The sequence below is a fragment of the Centruroides sculpturatus genome, unplaced genomic scaffold (genome assembly GCF_000671375.1).
Source record: "Centruroides sculpturatus isolate CEXI.00-Female unplaced genomic scaffold, Cexi_2.0 scaffold115, whole genome shotgun sequence".
Classification (NCBI taxonomy): Eukaryota; Metazoa; Arthropoda; class Arachnida; order Scorpiones; family Buthidae; genus Centruroides; species Centruroides sculpturatus.
The window spans coordinates 240,697-258,316 of record NW_019384545.1 but is presented as its reverse complement, the minus strand read 5'-3'; the positions used below and the strand labels follow the sequence as shown (position 1 = coordinate 258,316).

Sequence of the window (17,620 nt, the reverse complement as noted above, 5' to 3'; positions counted from 1 at the left end):
ATTAGTCTAGAATCGATTAATTTTATGGAAGAAAACCTTTCAAACAGCTGTAGTCCGTAAACTTCACACGTGTCGGGCTGTGATTGGCTCATGTATTTAAGGATTCCTACAACATGAAATTTGTATAATGAGGAACGTATCTACGCGTTATAGGGGGGTCTACTGTACACATTGATTAATGGTTCATAGAATCCAGTCTCATATCTTTATTTCATTCGCATTATGTATTTCTAATCTTTAACATAGTGTACTGTACATTGCAAATATATAAATACAGTAGAGCGTCGTTTATCCGAATCAATTGGGGTCTGGGGTTGTTCGGATAACTTATTTTTCGGATAACCAATTATGTACAAAAAAATATATTAACCTATCCCACGTTGAAATTTCTCTCTGTTGCATGTCACTTCACGTTGAATTTTCATCAATGTTAAGCCTGAGGAAAACTTTTTAAAATAATAATCGTGGCTATTGTACCATTAAAAATTATTTTTTTATTTTGTACAAACAAAATAAATATATTGAAAAATATAAAAAACCAAAAAAATATATACTTTAGAAGTTGATCTAGTATCAAAAATGTTCAATTCAGCATGATACAGTCTTCAGAAAAAGACCACACAAAAGTGCCAGTGCTGCCAGCTAAAACACACACACACCTACAAAAAAAAAATATTGGAGTAGCCCAATATATAGCCAAAGATTGCAGCGCCACAGCACTAGTGAAAATTTAAATTTGCCGACTGGAATTCTTTCGGATAACTGACGTTTCGGATAAACGACGCTCTACTGTAGTATGTTTCTTTTAATTTCAAAAATTCCAAAAGGTAAAAAAATTAAATAATAATTTTATGCCAGATATTACAAAAGGATATAGTAAATTCAAAAGAAATTCCTGAAAATAATCATCATAATTGTTAAATTTATTGTCTACATCAGTGACTCCCAAAATTTTTTGATTCTCGGCACCCTTGCTAAATCCAGATTTTTCCAAGGAGCCCTATGTCAAATTCTAACAAGTACAATTTGTGAAATAGGGAAATAGCCAATATTTTTTTAATTAAAGAGTTAGGACATTAAGTAAAAAATAAATAAAACACATTTAAGATAACAAAAAAATGTAATTGAACAAATTCAATTAATAATTAGTGGGATGGATAAACCTGTTGATCACCGCACATTTTCTTAAATCTTGGAATCAAACTGGGCACAACCACCCTCATTTCCTTCTCCACATTGATTTTTGTGCAATGCTTAGTTTTTATCACAGTGACAAACTCAGCTTTGCACAAATAAGAAGCTGCAAATGGAATTAAAATTCTCTGAGCTTTACCAATCAGAAGGGATATTCATCTTTTACTAATATTCAAAATTCAGTTAATTCTATGCTACTAAATTTTGTTTTCAATGTACTATTCGAAGACAACTCAATAAGATTCTCTTCTGCAGTAGTAAATTCAGATGGAGCACTGGCATTAAATGGATCTTGGATCCATGCAAATTTATTGATACAGTAGAGCCTCGAAAACTCAGCACTCGATAACCCGGCACTCCGGATAACTCTACCACACCCTGGCAGGGCAAAAAAATCCTTAGTTAATTAATTTTCATGATAAAGACAGCTTTATGCCTCATAAAGTATTTTTCTGAGGTCTGTCTTATCAGGTAAATTACTGTACAGTGTATTCATTAATTTTCATTTTCATGTAGTAAAGGCTCTATGCCTTCATAAAAGACGTACTTTTCCTTTGTTTAAGGATATTTGGGCAGTTTATTCTCTGTTGTATTCTCAAGCAAACAATACATACAAGTACAGTACAGTATTTTCTGAGGACTCCACAATCATACTCATTTTTTTAACGCCATTCCCGATAACCCGGCATTTTCACAAACTTGGCCACCCTTCGGTCCACATTAGGCCGAGTTTTCGAGGCTCTACTGTATTATCATTTTGAAAATATTTCTCAAACCAGGTAATAAGCTGTGATAAATGCTCTTCAAAAATGGATTTCACACCTAGAGAGAAATCAACTCCACTGGAGATCAAAAACTGTTGTAACAAGGGAAAACCTTCTTTTCCTCTGTCTTCATTTATTTTTCTTTTCCATGGTTTTAATTTTTTTTATATAAAAGGTGAAATTTTCTCAACAGACTTTAACCTGTCCTACATTGTTCCAAAAAATATTTGTGTTGATCTCATTGACCTGCGTGGGCAATCCTGAATATTTACGTGTTTACATCGGAATGTTTTTGATACTAGATGTCGATATGCGTCACAATTTTTATATTAAAATGAACTTTTAAAATATAATTTTTTTTTTGTTTCTATATTATTTAATATATTTATTTTGTTTGTGCAACATAAAAAAATAATTTTTAACGATACAGTAAACACGATTATTATTTAAAACAACAACAACAAAAAAATTTTTTTAGGATTAACAAAGACGAAAATTCAACATGGCATCACAGGCAACAAATAAAAATTTCAACACTGAATAGGTTAAGAGGCACATGTTCTCTGCAAAAAGAAATTCAGAACATTCAGCTTTTCAAAAATATAATATAAGTATGCAAGTTTTACCAAAAAATCTCTATTCACAAAATTTTTGGCATACTTGTGGTCTTCCTCTTTAAGAAAAATATAAATTTCTTGTCGCAGTTCAAACGTACAAAACAAAACATTATCTTGAGAAAACCATCACTCTCTCATGGTAATGTTTTCTACTTTCTTGCAATGCTGTACTACAGCACTTCGAGAAAGTACAAAACATGGGATCCGAGCACAAGTCTTTATTTGTGCTTGGATCCCATAGCCTCACATAGTTTTTCTGAAAAATCTTTCTTCAACGGCTGAGCTTTTATAAATTTTACTACATTCACTACATATTCTAAGATCTGGTTCAATGTAGGACTCATATATTTTGATGTGAGTACTTCCCTTTGAATAATGCAATGGGTCAAAAGTGCAATAGGGTCTTGTTTCGAAAAATCCTCCATAATACCCGAACATAGAACGAGCACCATCAGTACAGATACCAATGCATTTGGTCCACTCCAAATTATTTTCAGATATAAAAATATCAAGATCTCGAACAAGTCATGAGCCTTAGCACCAGCAGTGATACTTTTACAAAAGAGAAAAATCTTCTACAATGTTATTACTATCTATAAACTACACATAGCAAATCAAGTTAGCATCATTATTATTATCTGTATCCTCATCCAGTTGCAACCCAAATTCCTTCCCTTTTATTTTTTCAACTAACTGAACATTGGAGGTCCTCTGCTATGTGCTGTATTCTGTGATTGATGGTGTTATTGGATAAAGGCACTTTTGAAAGCTGCTTTTCAGCAGACTCACCAATCATAATGTTCACCATATCTACAGCAGCTGGTAGAATGAGTTTTTCTGCGATGGTATTAGGCTTTTCACATTTTGCAATTTTAAGTACCACCTTGATTTTATGTGTCACCCTTTATTACTGAGTTAATGATTTGCACCAAGTCTGTTAGATGTCACATCTTATCACATTGAATTCAAAGTGTAAGTAAACTTATAAAAATTTTATAACATTTCGTGGTGCCCCTGTGAGGAAGCCACAGCACACACTTTGAGAACTGCTGATCTAACTGAATTAAATAATTTCATTTTAAGGCAATAACTTGTTCACAAAAATATTTGATAATCTTTATAAAGATTTACACATGTATATTATAATATTTGAATGAAAAAGTAAATTTTTCTGAACAAACTTACTTTTTTACCATTCATGATTGGTTAAAGTAAATTAAACACTACATACCATGCATACAATCTTCCAGCAAATAATATGTATTTGAATTAAATACAAAACTGAACGTTTATGGCCTTTTTTGGGGCCTGCATCAAGTGTCAAACATTATGGATCATTAGAGATTCTAATTTTAGAAAGTTTTTTAAAATTGTTTGCTTTTTGACATAGACTCATTTTTGAATGTTTCTGGTTCAGATTTTAAAAAATGTTCCATTTTGTATTTAATTCAAATACATATTATTTGCTGGAAGATTATATGTATGGTATGTAGTGTTTAATTTATCTACATTCCAGCTGTTACTGACTTTTATGGTTATAAATTAAACTAGTGTTTAATTTATCTACATTTCAGCTGTTATGACTTTTATAAAAGAGACAAACTGCGAAATTTTGATGAAATAATAGTAACTGCTGATGAATTTCATTATTTTAAATAATGGCATCTTGGTAACTGTTAAGTGAAAATGGATCAGTTGACAAAATATTAAACTTATTTTTCAAGGATAGTTAAATTGAATTGTCAGCTGATAGTTATTTTTCCAATTTGATCTTTTGTATGAATTATTACAAACAAAATTAAAAACAAAGTAGATTAAATTGTATATTAATGTTTACAGAATAGTCCAGCTTCAGAATCTAATTAAATTTGAGCCTTGAAACACCAGAAAAACAAACAGTAATTAAATTATGATTGATACAATAAACAAAGACAAAATGTTAAAATTCTGAAATTTCTTAAACTAAATGAAAAGTAGGATTTTTGATATAACACTCAGTATGTTTCAAGTTTAATTATTTTATAATTAACCCAGAGATGTAATGTTATTCACAACTTAAACTTTAATTTAGATAAAATCTTATAAATTTAAAAAATAAAATATTTTAAAATTATATTTACTAATTTGTTTGTGGATCAACAACTCCATAGCTGATTAATTGAACTAATAATACTGCCCATTCAGTTGTTTGAGAACTATTTTTTTGAATCATATCAAACATACCACCAACTAGACTCAAGCGTAACTGAAGTGCTTCTTGCATTGACTGTTTCATTTTTATGTCTTCTGCTCCATGTTTATCCTATAATTATAAATTGAAAAATTGTTATAAAAATTATATTTTTACTAGTCTAACACAACAATCATTAATTTCAGGTTTATTTTCCACTTAAACACAACTAACTATAAAGACAAATTAAATATGTAAAGTTTTTCATAGAAGACAAATTCGATATTAATTGTATAAATTCATAAATCAAAGCATCACAAAATATTACATACATGTGATAAAAATCAATCAAAACAAGAAATAAACTGAAATATATATAAAGTCCCTAATATTTATTACCAGTATTATTTTTGAACTTCTATATTTGAATCTGTTTATCATCATAAACAGATTCTTCTGAATCATCATAAACAGATGATTAAGAAGTTATTATTTCCCATTTTAACCAAAAAAATAAAAAAAATCCCAACAAAAGTTTACTAAACAGAATTTTTTCATAGCTAAATTATAAATTATGATAATTTACTTTAAAATAATTAAAATACTATAATTTATAAAATATATATGAGCAAACTTATTTGGACAAAATATAACATAAATTAACAGAAATTTATCATCATTAACTATCAATTTTCTTAAAATTCTTATCCATTATAATCTTCATAGTATACAGTATAAGTTTGTTAATCTGGCATCTATAGGACCAGACTTGTACCAAATTGTCAAAAGTGCTAGATTACTGAACATTTATGTATAAATATTTTTGCAAAATTGATAAATTATGTGGTTCAAATGTTTCAGAAATTGCTGTGCATTTTGTTACTAGTGCAACGCTGCTGTATACTTCCAATTTGTTCATGCACACTCTTTAATTAGCCTGATGATGATACAGGGCATGACTACATTGTGTTAAAAATAGTGTTCTAAGTATGGAACAGTTGTAACTTGAATGTATTTGATGCTTTCAGTACTCCAAATCCTGATGATGATGCTATGTAATGTCAAAAATGTTTGAATTGAAGTGAAATAATTATTGTTTTTTTTGTGTACATATATTGTGTTGTTATATAGTTATCATCATACACTGGCTTATTTCTATATACTTACAGCAGTGATGTTTGGTAAAAGATATACAGTGGTACCTCAGGATACAAAATTAATCCGTTCTGAAACTGAGATCGTATCATGAAAATGTCAAAGGTGAATCATTTTTCCCCATATGATTACATGTAAAACCAAATAATTCGTTCCAACACAAAAAACACACTCAAATTAAAGCTTAGTAGTACATAAAAAAAAAAAAAACTATAGTAAGGAAAACACTGAAAAATGCATTTTGTAGTTGTAAATGTATAAATAACCATCATAGAATAATAATTAATAAAAAAAAATGTAGTTTTATTTGCACTTTACCTTTGAGGATAGATGACGGTGGAGGTGTAAACTGGTGGTGGAAGAGAGGGAGAAAGGAAATGATACTAAAACTTAACTTACATAACATAATGTAACAATAACTTAAAAATAACTTAGTAAAGATAAAAAAATTAGTGTTGTTTTATATATCTTTTTAAAATTTTTATTCACTGCTTTTTGCTTTCTTTCCTTCACTTCCACCAGCACTTTCACTGGATAGAGGTCGCTTGGTAAAATATCTATCCAAAGAGGTTTGGCTTTGCCTACTTTTTAAAATGTTTCTAAAATGACTTAGGCAAATGTCATTACTCCGAGCAGCAATATGGCCAGTGTGAACCTTTTCGGGATGTTTCTTTTCAATAAAATCAGTCATTTTCTGATAATACCTCAAGATTTCCTTTATCGAGTGAGATCCTTCCATGACAAAGCAAACATGCAGACTGAGACCAATGAACAGAAGCGAATAAAAAATGGCACTGCGAACTAATGTAACGTCGTATGGTGAGTTTTTGTTTGTATCATGGAGCAAAAATATGTTTAAATTTCATGTCGAATCCTGAAAATTTCGTATCCTGAGGTACCACCGTATTATGCAAAAGTTGTTATCAATAGCATTAAGAACAGTGTCTGAAAGAGAAGATAAATTAACTGGTAATAATAAAATTGTCTTTTTACCTTCACATTGCCTTTAACATTTAGTATAAAGCCTATAGTTTACCATTCAATAAAGACATACATATTCATCCATGTACTTTTCTGTGCCTTGTAAACTGCAAAAAAAGTTTTTAAAACAAGTGAGGTTCTTTGGATTTTCCTATCACCAGCAATGGTAAGAGTTTTGTCCTGCTAGCATTCACACAAACCAATACTATAATCCATTCTTTGCTGACTTTAAAACATGGAGCATCAGATTCATGCTTTAAGTCAGAGACATTCTTGCAAGTGCCATCCAATTTATCCCTGTTTTGTCTGCATGATACACATTATTTCCAGAGTGTCCTTCATTTTCCCAAATACTATAAAATTTTCTCTTTGAATTTAGTTGTAGCAGCACTATTGTAAGACAAGGATTTTCCTTCAATATAGAGTTCTCTTACACCACAGTATGATTTAAAATTTTTTAGCCAACTAGTACTAACTTTGAAATCAGGCAAACTACAAACTTGCTGCTTTCTCACACAACAAATAACCCAATATCAGATCTCCTTTCTTTTGCCTTTCTGTAAACCATAAATAAAGTGCACTATCAAAGATGATGGCAACTGCTTATCTTATAGTTTCTCTTTGTGCTAATGTCCAAGTTTGCATTTTGATGCAAATTTTAAGGTCTCCTTTTCCCTTCTTGCCTATTCAATTTTTTGTGTTTGAATTTGCTGCTTTACAAATGTTAAAAATATTGGCAAGAGATGTTCCAGTTTCTTCCTTATTAAGACATTTTCAGATTTCCAGCTTTGATTGACTTCATCGTTAACATATTCTGCTTTCTTTTTTGAAGACAAAACCATTCCAGACAAGAATGTCGAATGCTCATTAACTCCACACTCACCAGATAACTCACTTCACTACCTTAATATGGAGGTCTACCAAATTTTCTGACAAGCAAGAAGAAAGAATGTGGAAGTGGCAAGGATTGATAGAGCCTACAACAGATGTTAGAAACACATGTTGATAAGTTAAGCAAATTAAGACTGATACTCAGATCACCAAACTTGAGAGAAAAGGAATATTAGACCATTAATTTCAAAATTTCAAAGAATATATTGCATGCAGTATAATTCTAGAAATATCCCATGCTGAAACCTGTCAAATGTGTGCAGTATATGAGCTGGCTATTAGTGACAAGACCAATTAATTATCTCTGAAATGTAATAACCAGGTCTGTGGAGTCACGTAAAAATCTACCAACTCCGACTTTTCCTTACCATCCGACTCTGACTCCGACCAGGAGCAGACTTGTTACCGAAAGAGACTCAGAAATGCTGATGTCATCACGTGACCTCAGAATAAAAGGTTCAATAAATAGAGTTCTAATAAAGATAGAACGTAGAAACTTTTTATTCCAAAGCTAAAAGACTCCTCTAAGTAATGACACAGTCAATATATAAATACATATTGGATAATTTTTACTTTTCCAGCTGTTATATATAACAGAGGGAAAGCATAATGCTTCGTCAAAAATTGATCTCTTTCAAATTTTTACATTTTTGGAATCAGGACACCTTGAAATTTTGAGATATGCAAAAGATTTGAGGTTTTTTTTCTATGTATGGATGTTAGACTGTTTGTGGGGGCATGATTTTGTTTACCCTGTTTGAAGCCTAATTAATAATTTCTGTGGTCAGAGTGGTTAGAATCGGAGTCAGATGGTTTAACACAGGAGTTAGTTATTAAGCGTCAGAGTGGTTAGAATCAGAGTCAGATGGTTTAACACAGGAGTTAGTTATTAAGCGTCAGAGTGGTTGAACTAAATCATGTCCCCATATACATTCTAACATTGTAGGCGAGAATATCTTAACACGTTTTCCTATACTATTATAAAATGACAAAAAAGCTTACTTTGAGGGTAGAGACAAGTTTTACTTTTTATTTTTTTAAATTTTGAACACTAATAACAAGTAAAATATTCATTAAGACATATGACCTATCACCACTTTTATGTGTTCACCCTGTCGACCTTTAATTAAGAACCAAAATTTAATAATATTAATACCCCTTTATACGCAAGCTACAGTGCCACATTTCATTTCTTAAACTTTACCCATTCTGAGATATTGTTTAATATCTCAGAACAGAAAATAAAGAAATTAAACAAATTAGACGCCAACACACATACGTGTGCAAATTTTTCCTCTTTTAATGACTTTTTTGGGAGTTCGGGAGGTCTCCAAACGTGTAGATTTGCAAAAGAAACATGGAGGGTCAAATTTGACACGATTTCAATATTTTTCCGTTGTATTTACATAAGAAGTTGGGAAGTAAAAAGGAGCCGGAGCCGGTGGATTTTTTGACGACTCCGACTCTGGCTAAAACACCAAAACTCCATGACTCCGACTCCAACTCCACAGCCCTGGTAATAACAATAACCAAACAGAAAGATGTAGATTTAAGATTTCATTTTTGGCAATCCAAGGAAACATAAAAAAGAAGGATGTGGCTATTTGACATTTCGGATAATTGACATCCCTCTAAAATGTGAACTTTGTAATCAAGCTGTGAAATACAATATCTATTTTCCAAGAAATATAGTTTTTAATTCTTAATGGCTATAGGAAGAGGTTATATAAAGCTTTATACATCCTATAAATGTTCTAGCTGGTTTAGATCAAGTCAAGCTGGTCAACCTGTATCTGTTAAATATTTTCATTTTAAAAAATACTCTTCCAAATATATATTCTTTATGCATTTTTGTATAAATTCTATAAAAGTAAGATAATAATTAAATGCATTTCTAAAATAATACTTTACAAGTACACCATTGAGGAACATGAAATTGTAAAATAAATGTATACAATTTACTTTGTATACATGGGTTTTAAACACACTGCACATCTTTACAAATTCTGAATTATAAAAATACTTCTATATATGTATAAGCAATAAATTTCAACAAGTTGTTATACTGTATACATATTTTACAAAACTTAAAATATTTCTTGTAAACTTACATCTTTAGCAATATGAAGACATTGAGACAGCTGAGAATATAAAGAATTAAGCAATCCTTCTCTTTGTTCATCTTGACCTTTAAGACACATTAAAACTAACGAAAGAAATGGTTGATGACTTAAGAGAGATGAGCTGTTTAAAAGAAAGATAAATATAAAATTGAAAATTTGCTTATTTACTCTGGACATATATTCACACTAACTAAAAATAATGCAAATCAAGTAACCAAACATGCATGCTGGAAGAAATCTAACAATGTTTAGTTACTCGATTTATTATATATTTTACAATGTCACATAAAAGATAATAAGCATAATGATAAACTATTTTCATATACAACTAAATATTGTCATAATTTCTTGAAGAAAAACAACAAAATAAGACTAGAGTTTAAGTGTAAAGTTCCTTATACAGTTTTAAAGCATTATTATTATAATTAATAGAAGTTGTATTAACATTTTCTATTAAGAAATCATATATGAATTTATTCCAAAATTTTTGTTATAAACTTACAATTTAGTTATATGAAAATAAAATTTTGATTTGAATTATGATGTCTTCATAAAACTTCTATAGGTAATTCTTTGACAAATGTTATTTAATTTGAGAACAGACCAACTATAAGGATGTCAATTGTATTTGCATTTCACATTATTTTCTTTGTCATTAAATCAAAAATATATAAATGATGTAGAAATTAATAAAATATAAATCATGTTAATAATATAAATTATAAAATAGAAATAAATATTTCAAGAATTTTTTATATGCAAAAAAAATTGTTAAAATAGCAAAATAAAAGGATAGGGAAAAAAATATATATATTGTCATTTTACTGATATTTGCAGAAATAGGTTTATTATTTTTTTTGTTGTAATATCAACATTTAACTTGTTGAGGTTTCAAAAAGTTTTAAGATCTTATAAAGATATATACAATTCCTGTAGGGAATTGGCCTAAGAAACTAATCTAAACCAAAATTTACACATGCACAATTTAATAAAAATTAAAATTTTGCATTTTATTTTATATTTCCAGAACAGCTTGGCCAAATTGAATTCACCCTTGTAATTATATTAACATGTGAAAAATCTTAAATATTTTTCAGATTTTTCAAAGTGCTTTTGTAAGAAGAAGGGGGGAAAAACACATAAATTACACTATATAGCAGTATGAGATTGGAAGGTATATTCAAAATGATCATTGGAAGGTATATTCAAAATGATCATATATTCAATGGTACATTGGTGCAGTCTGCGGATTTCGACCAGTTAGTCCCAGCCACCTTAGCAGCTTTAAAAGCCTGCCAGACTGCACCAATGTACCAGCAAATGGAGTTAGAAGTCATCACAAAGCTTGCTACAACAAAGCACATCTCCGATGCACCAAATAGTCGCAAAAACCAACAAGCAGTAACGAAATTCCTTGCCAAGAACGATCTGAGGCTCTTAGTATCGGACAAGGACAAAAGATTTGTTTTGTGCAGAGAAAATGACTTCATCGCTAGAGCCAATGAGTTTCTGTTACAATCATGCTCTGTGGAGATAAACAGCGACCCAACAACAGCAGTACTGCGAAGAGCAAAGAAAATCATAGCACTTCCAGGAATAGCCTTAACACTACCAGGACGCCTCGATCCTCCATCCAATGTTGCATGCCCTAGGCTATTTTTCCAGCCAAAAACGCATAAAGAGAACTGGCCACTACGACCATTAGTAAACAAAAGGTCACATCCCACTTACCACCTAGAAAAAGCCCTTGCAAAGTTTCTACGAGAGCTACTTCCGGAATCACCGCATGTCACTCCTTCCTCTATGGATGCCAAAACAATCATTAGTTCCAACATGGCAAAAGCACATGGCAATAGCAGCATGTTCTACAAAATGGACGTGATATCCCTGTACCCATCCGTTCCTGTATTTGAAGCTGTAATGCTAGCNACTCGTCATAAAATGATAAATAGTTTGTCAAATTTTTATTCATAAAAATGCAGTTTCAACTGCTTTTTATTTTATAAAATCCGTCTTCTTGAGCCACCAGAGGGCCTTTTAAACAATAGGTAGTCTGTTAGCGCTGGTCAGTAGTAGTCCAAATTCAATACGAACGTTTGTTTCTTGAAAATTTTGATCACGATTTAAATACAGTAATTATTTTTAATATTACTGATATGTCATCAAAAAGAAAATGTGTTGTATTATCATTAAAAGACAAATTAAAGTATTTGTTTCGATTATCCAAATTTTTCCTTATCCGAACTACCTTCATCCCCAATTAGTCTGGATAATTGAGGTTCTACTGTATATGTAAAGGTGACTTCTTACAGTATCATATGATATACAGGCATACACCAGGTTACATACATAATGCATTCTATCAAATAGTGATTGTATCATGAATTGCCATTTTCCATACATTTACATACATTTTTTTAAAAATGCATACATATATCTTAAATTAAATTTTAAATAAATGCATATGGTATAACATTAATAAACAAATAAAACACAACAACTAATTACATAACTTTGTATTTATAGAAAACATATTTTATTTTGATGGTGATTTTAAAAAAAATCTAAGTTTATTTGGACAACTGCTTTCTTCTTTTCATTGTCTATTGCTTTATAGCATGTCATTTCTCACTTAATTCTCCTTCTTACTGTGGCCCACCTATGTTTGACAGGATCTTTAATTTCCAATGTTTTGACTGGTGTTGGATCAACTGTTGTATCATTGTCTGTGTCTTCATTAGTCATCCTTAAATATTATCTTCATGCTGTATCTCCATAAATTTTGCATTTGCTAATTCTTCCTCATGGGTTTCTTTGTTCAATATCAGCCATATCAATTTCTAAATTCAGACTCCTCCCCAGTTGAAGAACTTAATTAGTTATCATATCAGAAGTTTCAATATTATCTACATTATATTTTACAAATTTTAAGATTAGCACCCACAATTGTCCATCACTCTTACATTGTATAAAATCAGCTATATTATTAAACAATAATTAATTATTGACAATTTGCCAATTTTTTAAAAATCCAGGCATTTTTGCCTTCAACTGAACATCTGGATATAAGATGCAAAAACCAGACAGATGGCAACACTTAGAATGGATGAAGTGTGATATCAGTGGCTCCTCAACGCATGCGCTGCTAGTCGTGTGGATTTAAAATATTTCGAACTCCAGCAAAAGCTTGTTGCACGTGACCAACGGAATTACCGAACGCTATAATTTAGAAATTGACAAGAAAAATTTTCCGTTTACTACTTGGAACATTCTGCACGTTTTAATTCAAATTTTGTTCTTTTTTCGTCTGAAGACGACGATATAATACTCGTCAAAAGTACTTGCGATACAAGAAAAATCGTATTAACGCTGAACTCAGTGCTTTTTATCAAGAAGGCCATATTACAGCTTTATACAGAACATAACAATGAAGTACACAAGTTATCTGTCTAATGTTTTGAACAAACATGTTCAAAACATGATGGCTATCATTGTCTACTACCATTTGAAAGTATAAAACAGCATGTTCAATGGTTGTATGGAGTTTGTACCTTGAAATGTTATGCACATGGTGTGCTTTGCTCTCTTTAAGGTCTAACAGCAATGTTCTGGGATCACAGTAGACCAAGTCTTTGAGATAAATCTATGCAAGTTTTGGCTCTGAGGCAAAGTGTGGGAATCTTGCAGGCCAATGTCACTATTTCAGCTTAAAAAGCATTCTAGTGATGATTTTTGAAACTAATTTTCTTTTGCTCTATAAAAAATTCCCATTATCTCATTAAGGTATTCCCAAACTTTCATGACTTTCTGATGAATAGTTATTTTTCGTAGCCATCTGGGAAATTCCAAGTTTAATTTGGGACACCCTGTACTATAATATTGCTGCAAAACTCTATACTGATATAAAAAATTAAACTATATAATAATATTTCTGATAAATCTTCTTATATTAAGCTAAGTGGTTAAATAATAAAATTTGCCAAAAGCTATAGTGTGAATTTATTTGGCATTGTACATAATTTTAATTGTCACAAATTTTTAAATCTTTTGACACATTTATCTAGTCTGGCTGCTGTAAAAACATGTAACAACATCTAACATAATATCTACAATAATACGCCCTTAATCTGCTTTACTCATCTTACTATTGAATGTTGTAAGAAAGATAAACAACTATTAATTTGATTAACTTCTTGGAATTAATTGTATACTTACAATTCAAAAATTCAGTTTGTTACTATTGATAAAATCATTAAAAAAATTAACAATCCTTTTCCTTTAAAAAATTTAAATTATAATTATTTTTTCTAATCTACAAGATATACAAAATAATAATTCATGATTACATTTTTCAGTACACTTTTACTATAAAAAATACAAATATTTATTTTTAATTGTTATCTAATTATATAAATTTGCAAAATTGAAAGAAAAAAATAACCTTTTCTGAACTTGTTTATCTTTATCTTTATTTTTTGAAGAAGAAGAAGACCATGAAGATGATGCAGATGACCAACTTCCACTTTCTAATACTTGTCCTGCAGCTCTCAATACTTTGCCTTGTACTGCTGCAGGAAGCTTTGCTATTAAAGGTGCAATCAACCATATTCTTTCAGGTTTATCAGAATCTCTAAAATTTAAAATACAATTTAAATCAACAATGCTGTGAAGTTATGATCATAGCCATGACATTATTATAAGCTGTTATCATAAGTATGTTTGTTTTTATTAAACAATAACTTATACAGTAGAACCTCGATTATCCGGACCTCTATTATCCGTATTTTCGATTATCCGGATTGTTCAAAATAAACAAAAATTTTACGAATTTGCTGATTTGCACTTGGCGAATTCTGATACTGTTTATGTATGTGATGGAATGAATAACTTTTTTTGTTTCAACGTCTCACCCAGCACAGTGGTCGTAAACTCTTAAATATATTTTGCGTTATAATAAAAATATAACTTGACATATATATTTATAAATAATTTATATTCAAATTACATAATTTCTATGACCAAGGGCGGCGTATGGGCAACGTGGGCCACCACCTATGCCTCGCGGTCCAAAGGGCCTCACGCCTCGAAGGTTTATGCATTACTTAAAAGCCACGAACATGACGAAAAAATTTTACTCATCATAAAATGATAAATAGTTTGTCAAATTTTTATTCATAAAAATGCAGTTTCAACTGCTTTTTATTTTATAAAATCCGTCTTCTTGAGCCACCAGAGGGCCTTTTAAACAATAGGTAGTCTGTTAGCGCTGGTCAGTAGTAGTCCAAATTCAATACGAACGTTTGTTTCTTGAAAATTTTGATCACGATTTAAATACAGTAATTATTTTTAATATTACTGATATGTCATCAAAAAGAAAATGTGTTGTATTATCATTAAAAGACAAATTAAAGTATTTGTTTCGATTATCCAAATTTTTCCTTATCCGAACTACCTTCATCCCCAATTAGTCTGGATAATTGAGGTTCTACTGTATATGTAAAGGTGACTTCTTACAGTATCATATGATATACAGGCATACACCAGGTTACATACATAATGCATTCTATCAAATAGTGATTGTATCATGAATTGCCATTTTCCATACATTTACATACATTTTTTTAAAAATGCATACATATATCTTAAATTAAATTTTAAATAAATGCATATGGTATAACATTAATAAACAAATAAAACACAACAACTAATTACATAACTTTGTATTTATAGAAAACATATTTTATTTTGATGGTGATTTTAAAAAAAATCTAAGTTTATTTGGACAACTGCTTTCTTCTTTTCATTGTCTATTGCTTTATAGCATGTCATTTCTCACTTAATTCTCCTTCTTACTGTGGCCCACCTATGTTTGACAGGATCTTTAATTTCCAATGTTTTGACTGGTGTTGGATCAACTGTTGTATCATTGTCTGTGTCTTCATTAGTCATCCTTAAATATTATCTTCATGCTGTATCTCCATAAATTTTGCATTTGCTAATTCTTCCTCATGGGTTTCTTTGTTCAATATCAGCCATATCAATTTCTAAATTCAGACTCCTCCCCAGTTGAAGAACTTAATTAGTTATCATATCAGAAGTTTCAATATTATCTACATTATATTTTACAAATTTTAAGATTAGCACCCACAATTGTCCATCACTCTTACATTGTATAAAATCAGCTATATTATTAAACAATAATTAATTATTGACAATTTGCCAATTTTTTAAAAATCCAGGCATTTTTGCCTTCAACTGAACATCTGGATATAAGATGCAAAAACCAGACAGATGGCAACACTTAGAATGGATGAAGTGTGATATCAGTGGGGATAGCTAAATCGGATTATGGGAGAGGTGCAAATATATAACGATCATATCTGCAGTTTGTTTTAACATGAAATGGTCATAACCTGGAGTACACTTGTATAACTATATACAAAAGTGTAGATTTAATATTTAGTTATCTCTAAAGAAAGTAAAAATATGCTTATCCATCTAAAAAGATTATTTTAAATTATCACTATTATATTTTCAAAACTATATTTTTTATATCAATTACATACAACAGAATAACACGTAAACAAAAATTCCCAGCAAAAAAAAATTTTTTTTATTGTTCAAACGTTTTCGGTTACAATTTATTGGCCCTCATCAGTAAACAAATATGAAAAAACCATTCTAAAAACGTTTGAGCAGTAAAAATTTGTTTATTTTTTTTTTTGCTGGAAATTTTTGTTTAGGTGTTATTCTCTTCAAGTATAGTTCCAATTTATATGTGCAGTTGTTGTTTTTATTTTTTTCAATTACATACATTAAGAGCTCAACATTTAATTTTAAAAAAAAGCAGTTACTATATGTTGCATAGTTTTGCTACAACCATCATTGAATAATGACTTACTATTGTGATCAAAAAGAATCAGAAATGGTTCATTTAAACTGTATGCATGCAAGAGAGTGCTGCCATCATCTTTTGTCATTTGGTACTTTAGACTTTCATCAACATCTAGCAGCAACCTGTATGTCATCATCTGGTTTTGTTTGCAAATAAATACTTGTTTTGTGCGTAAAAAAACTTTTGCACCAGCAATTTTTCAAAATGTCACATGTACTTGGGCAAAGAATGTGCATTAAATTTTGTTTTCACAGAATTACTGCTACAAAAATGTTGGAAATGTTACAAAATCCTTTGGCAACAATAGTCTATGAAGACTATTGTCGCCAAACAAGAGTTTGAGTGGTAGATGATGTTAGTGGAAGGCAAAGAACACATCTAAAATTAACCATGCTCTGGTTAATCTTTGACACGTCCAACTTTGACCGATGAACAACATGTCACTTAAGTCAGAGATCTGGTGCTCAATAACCTTTGTTTAACAAGTAGAGACATTATTGAACATGTTCTAGTATCATATAAATCTTGTCGAGCAATTTTAAAAAATCATTTGGGCTTGCAATGTGTCACTTACCGAGTCATCCAAAAAATGCTGAATTTTTCCAAAAACATGTTCAAGTGGCCAAAGAAATGATTTCTCAAAGCAAATCATTCTTAAAATGCTTCATTACAGGTGAGGAAACATGGAACTATGCTTTTGACACTAAAACAGGTCAACAATCAAGTGAAAGGCACTCAAAAGGTGAGCAAGACCAAGAAAACCCCATCAAAGTCAGTCAAAAATCAAGGTCATGTTGACTGTTTCTTCAATTGTTGTGGTGTTGTGCATC

At 30.4% G+C, this 17,620-nt stretch overlaps 1 protein-coding gene across 1 annotated transcript in view; it reads right to left on the bottom strand.

Moving 5' to 3' along the window:
• LOC111623468 (mediator of RNA polymerase II transcription subunit 12-like protein) overlaps window positions 1-17,620 on the bottom strand; it is a 186,218-nt gene that overhangs the window by 44,610 nt on the left and 123,988 nt on the right. The window contains exons 31-33 of the mRNA XM_023366052.1: window positions 14,337-14,525; window positions 9,884-10,016; window positions 4,696-4,877 (exon numbers count right to left, since the gene is read on the bottom strand). Coding sequence (XP_023221820.1) covers window positions 4,696-4,877; window positions 9,884-10,016; window positions 14,337-14,525 — 504 coding nt within the window. The remainder of the gene's footprint in view (window positions 1-4,695; window positions 4,878-9,883; window positions 10,017-14,336; window positions 14,526-17,620) is intronic.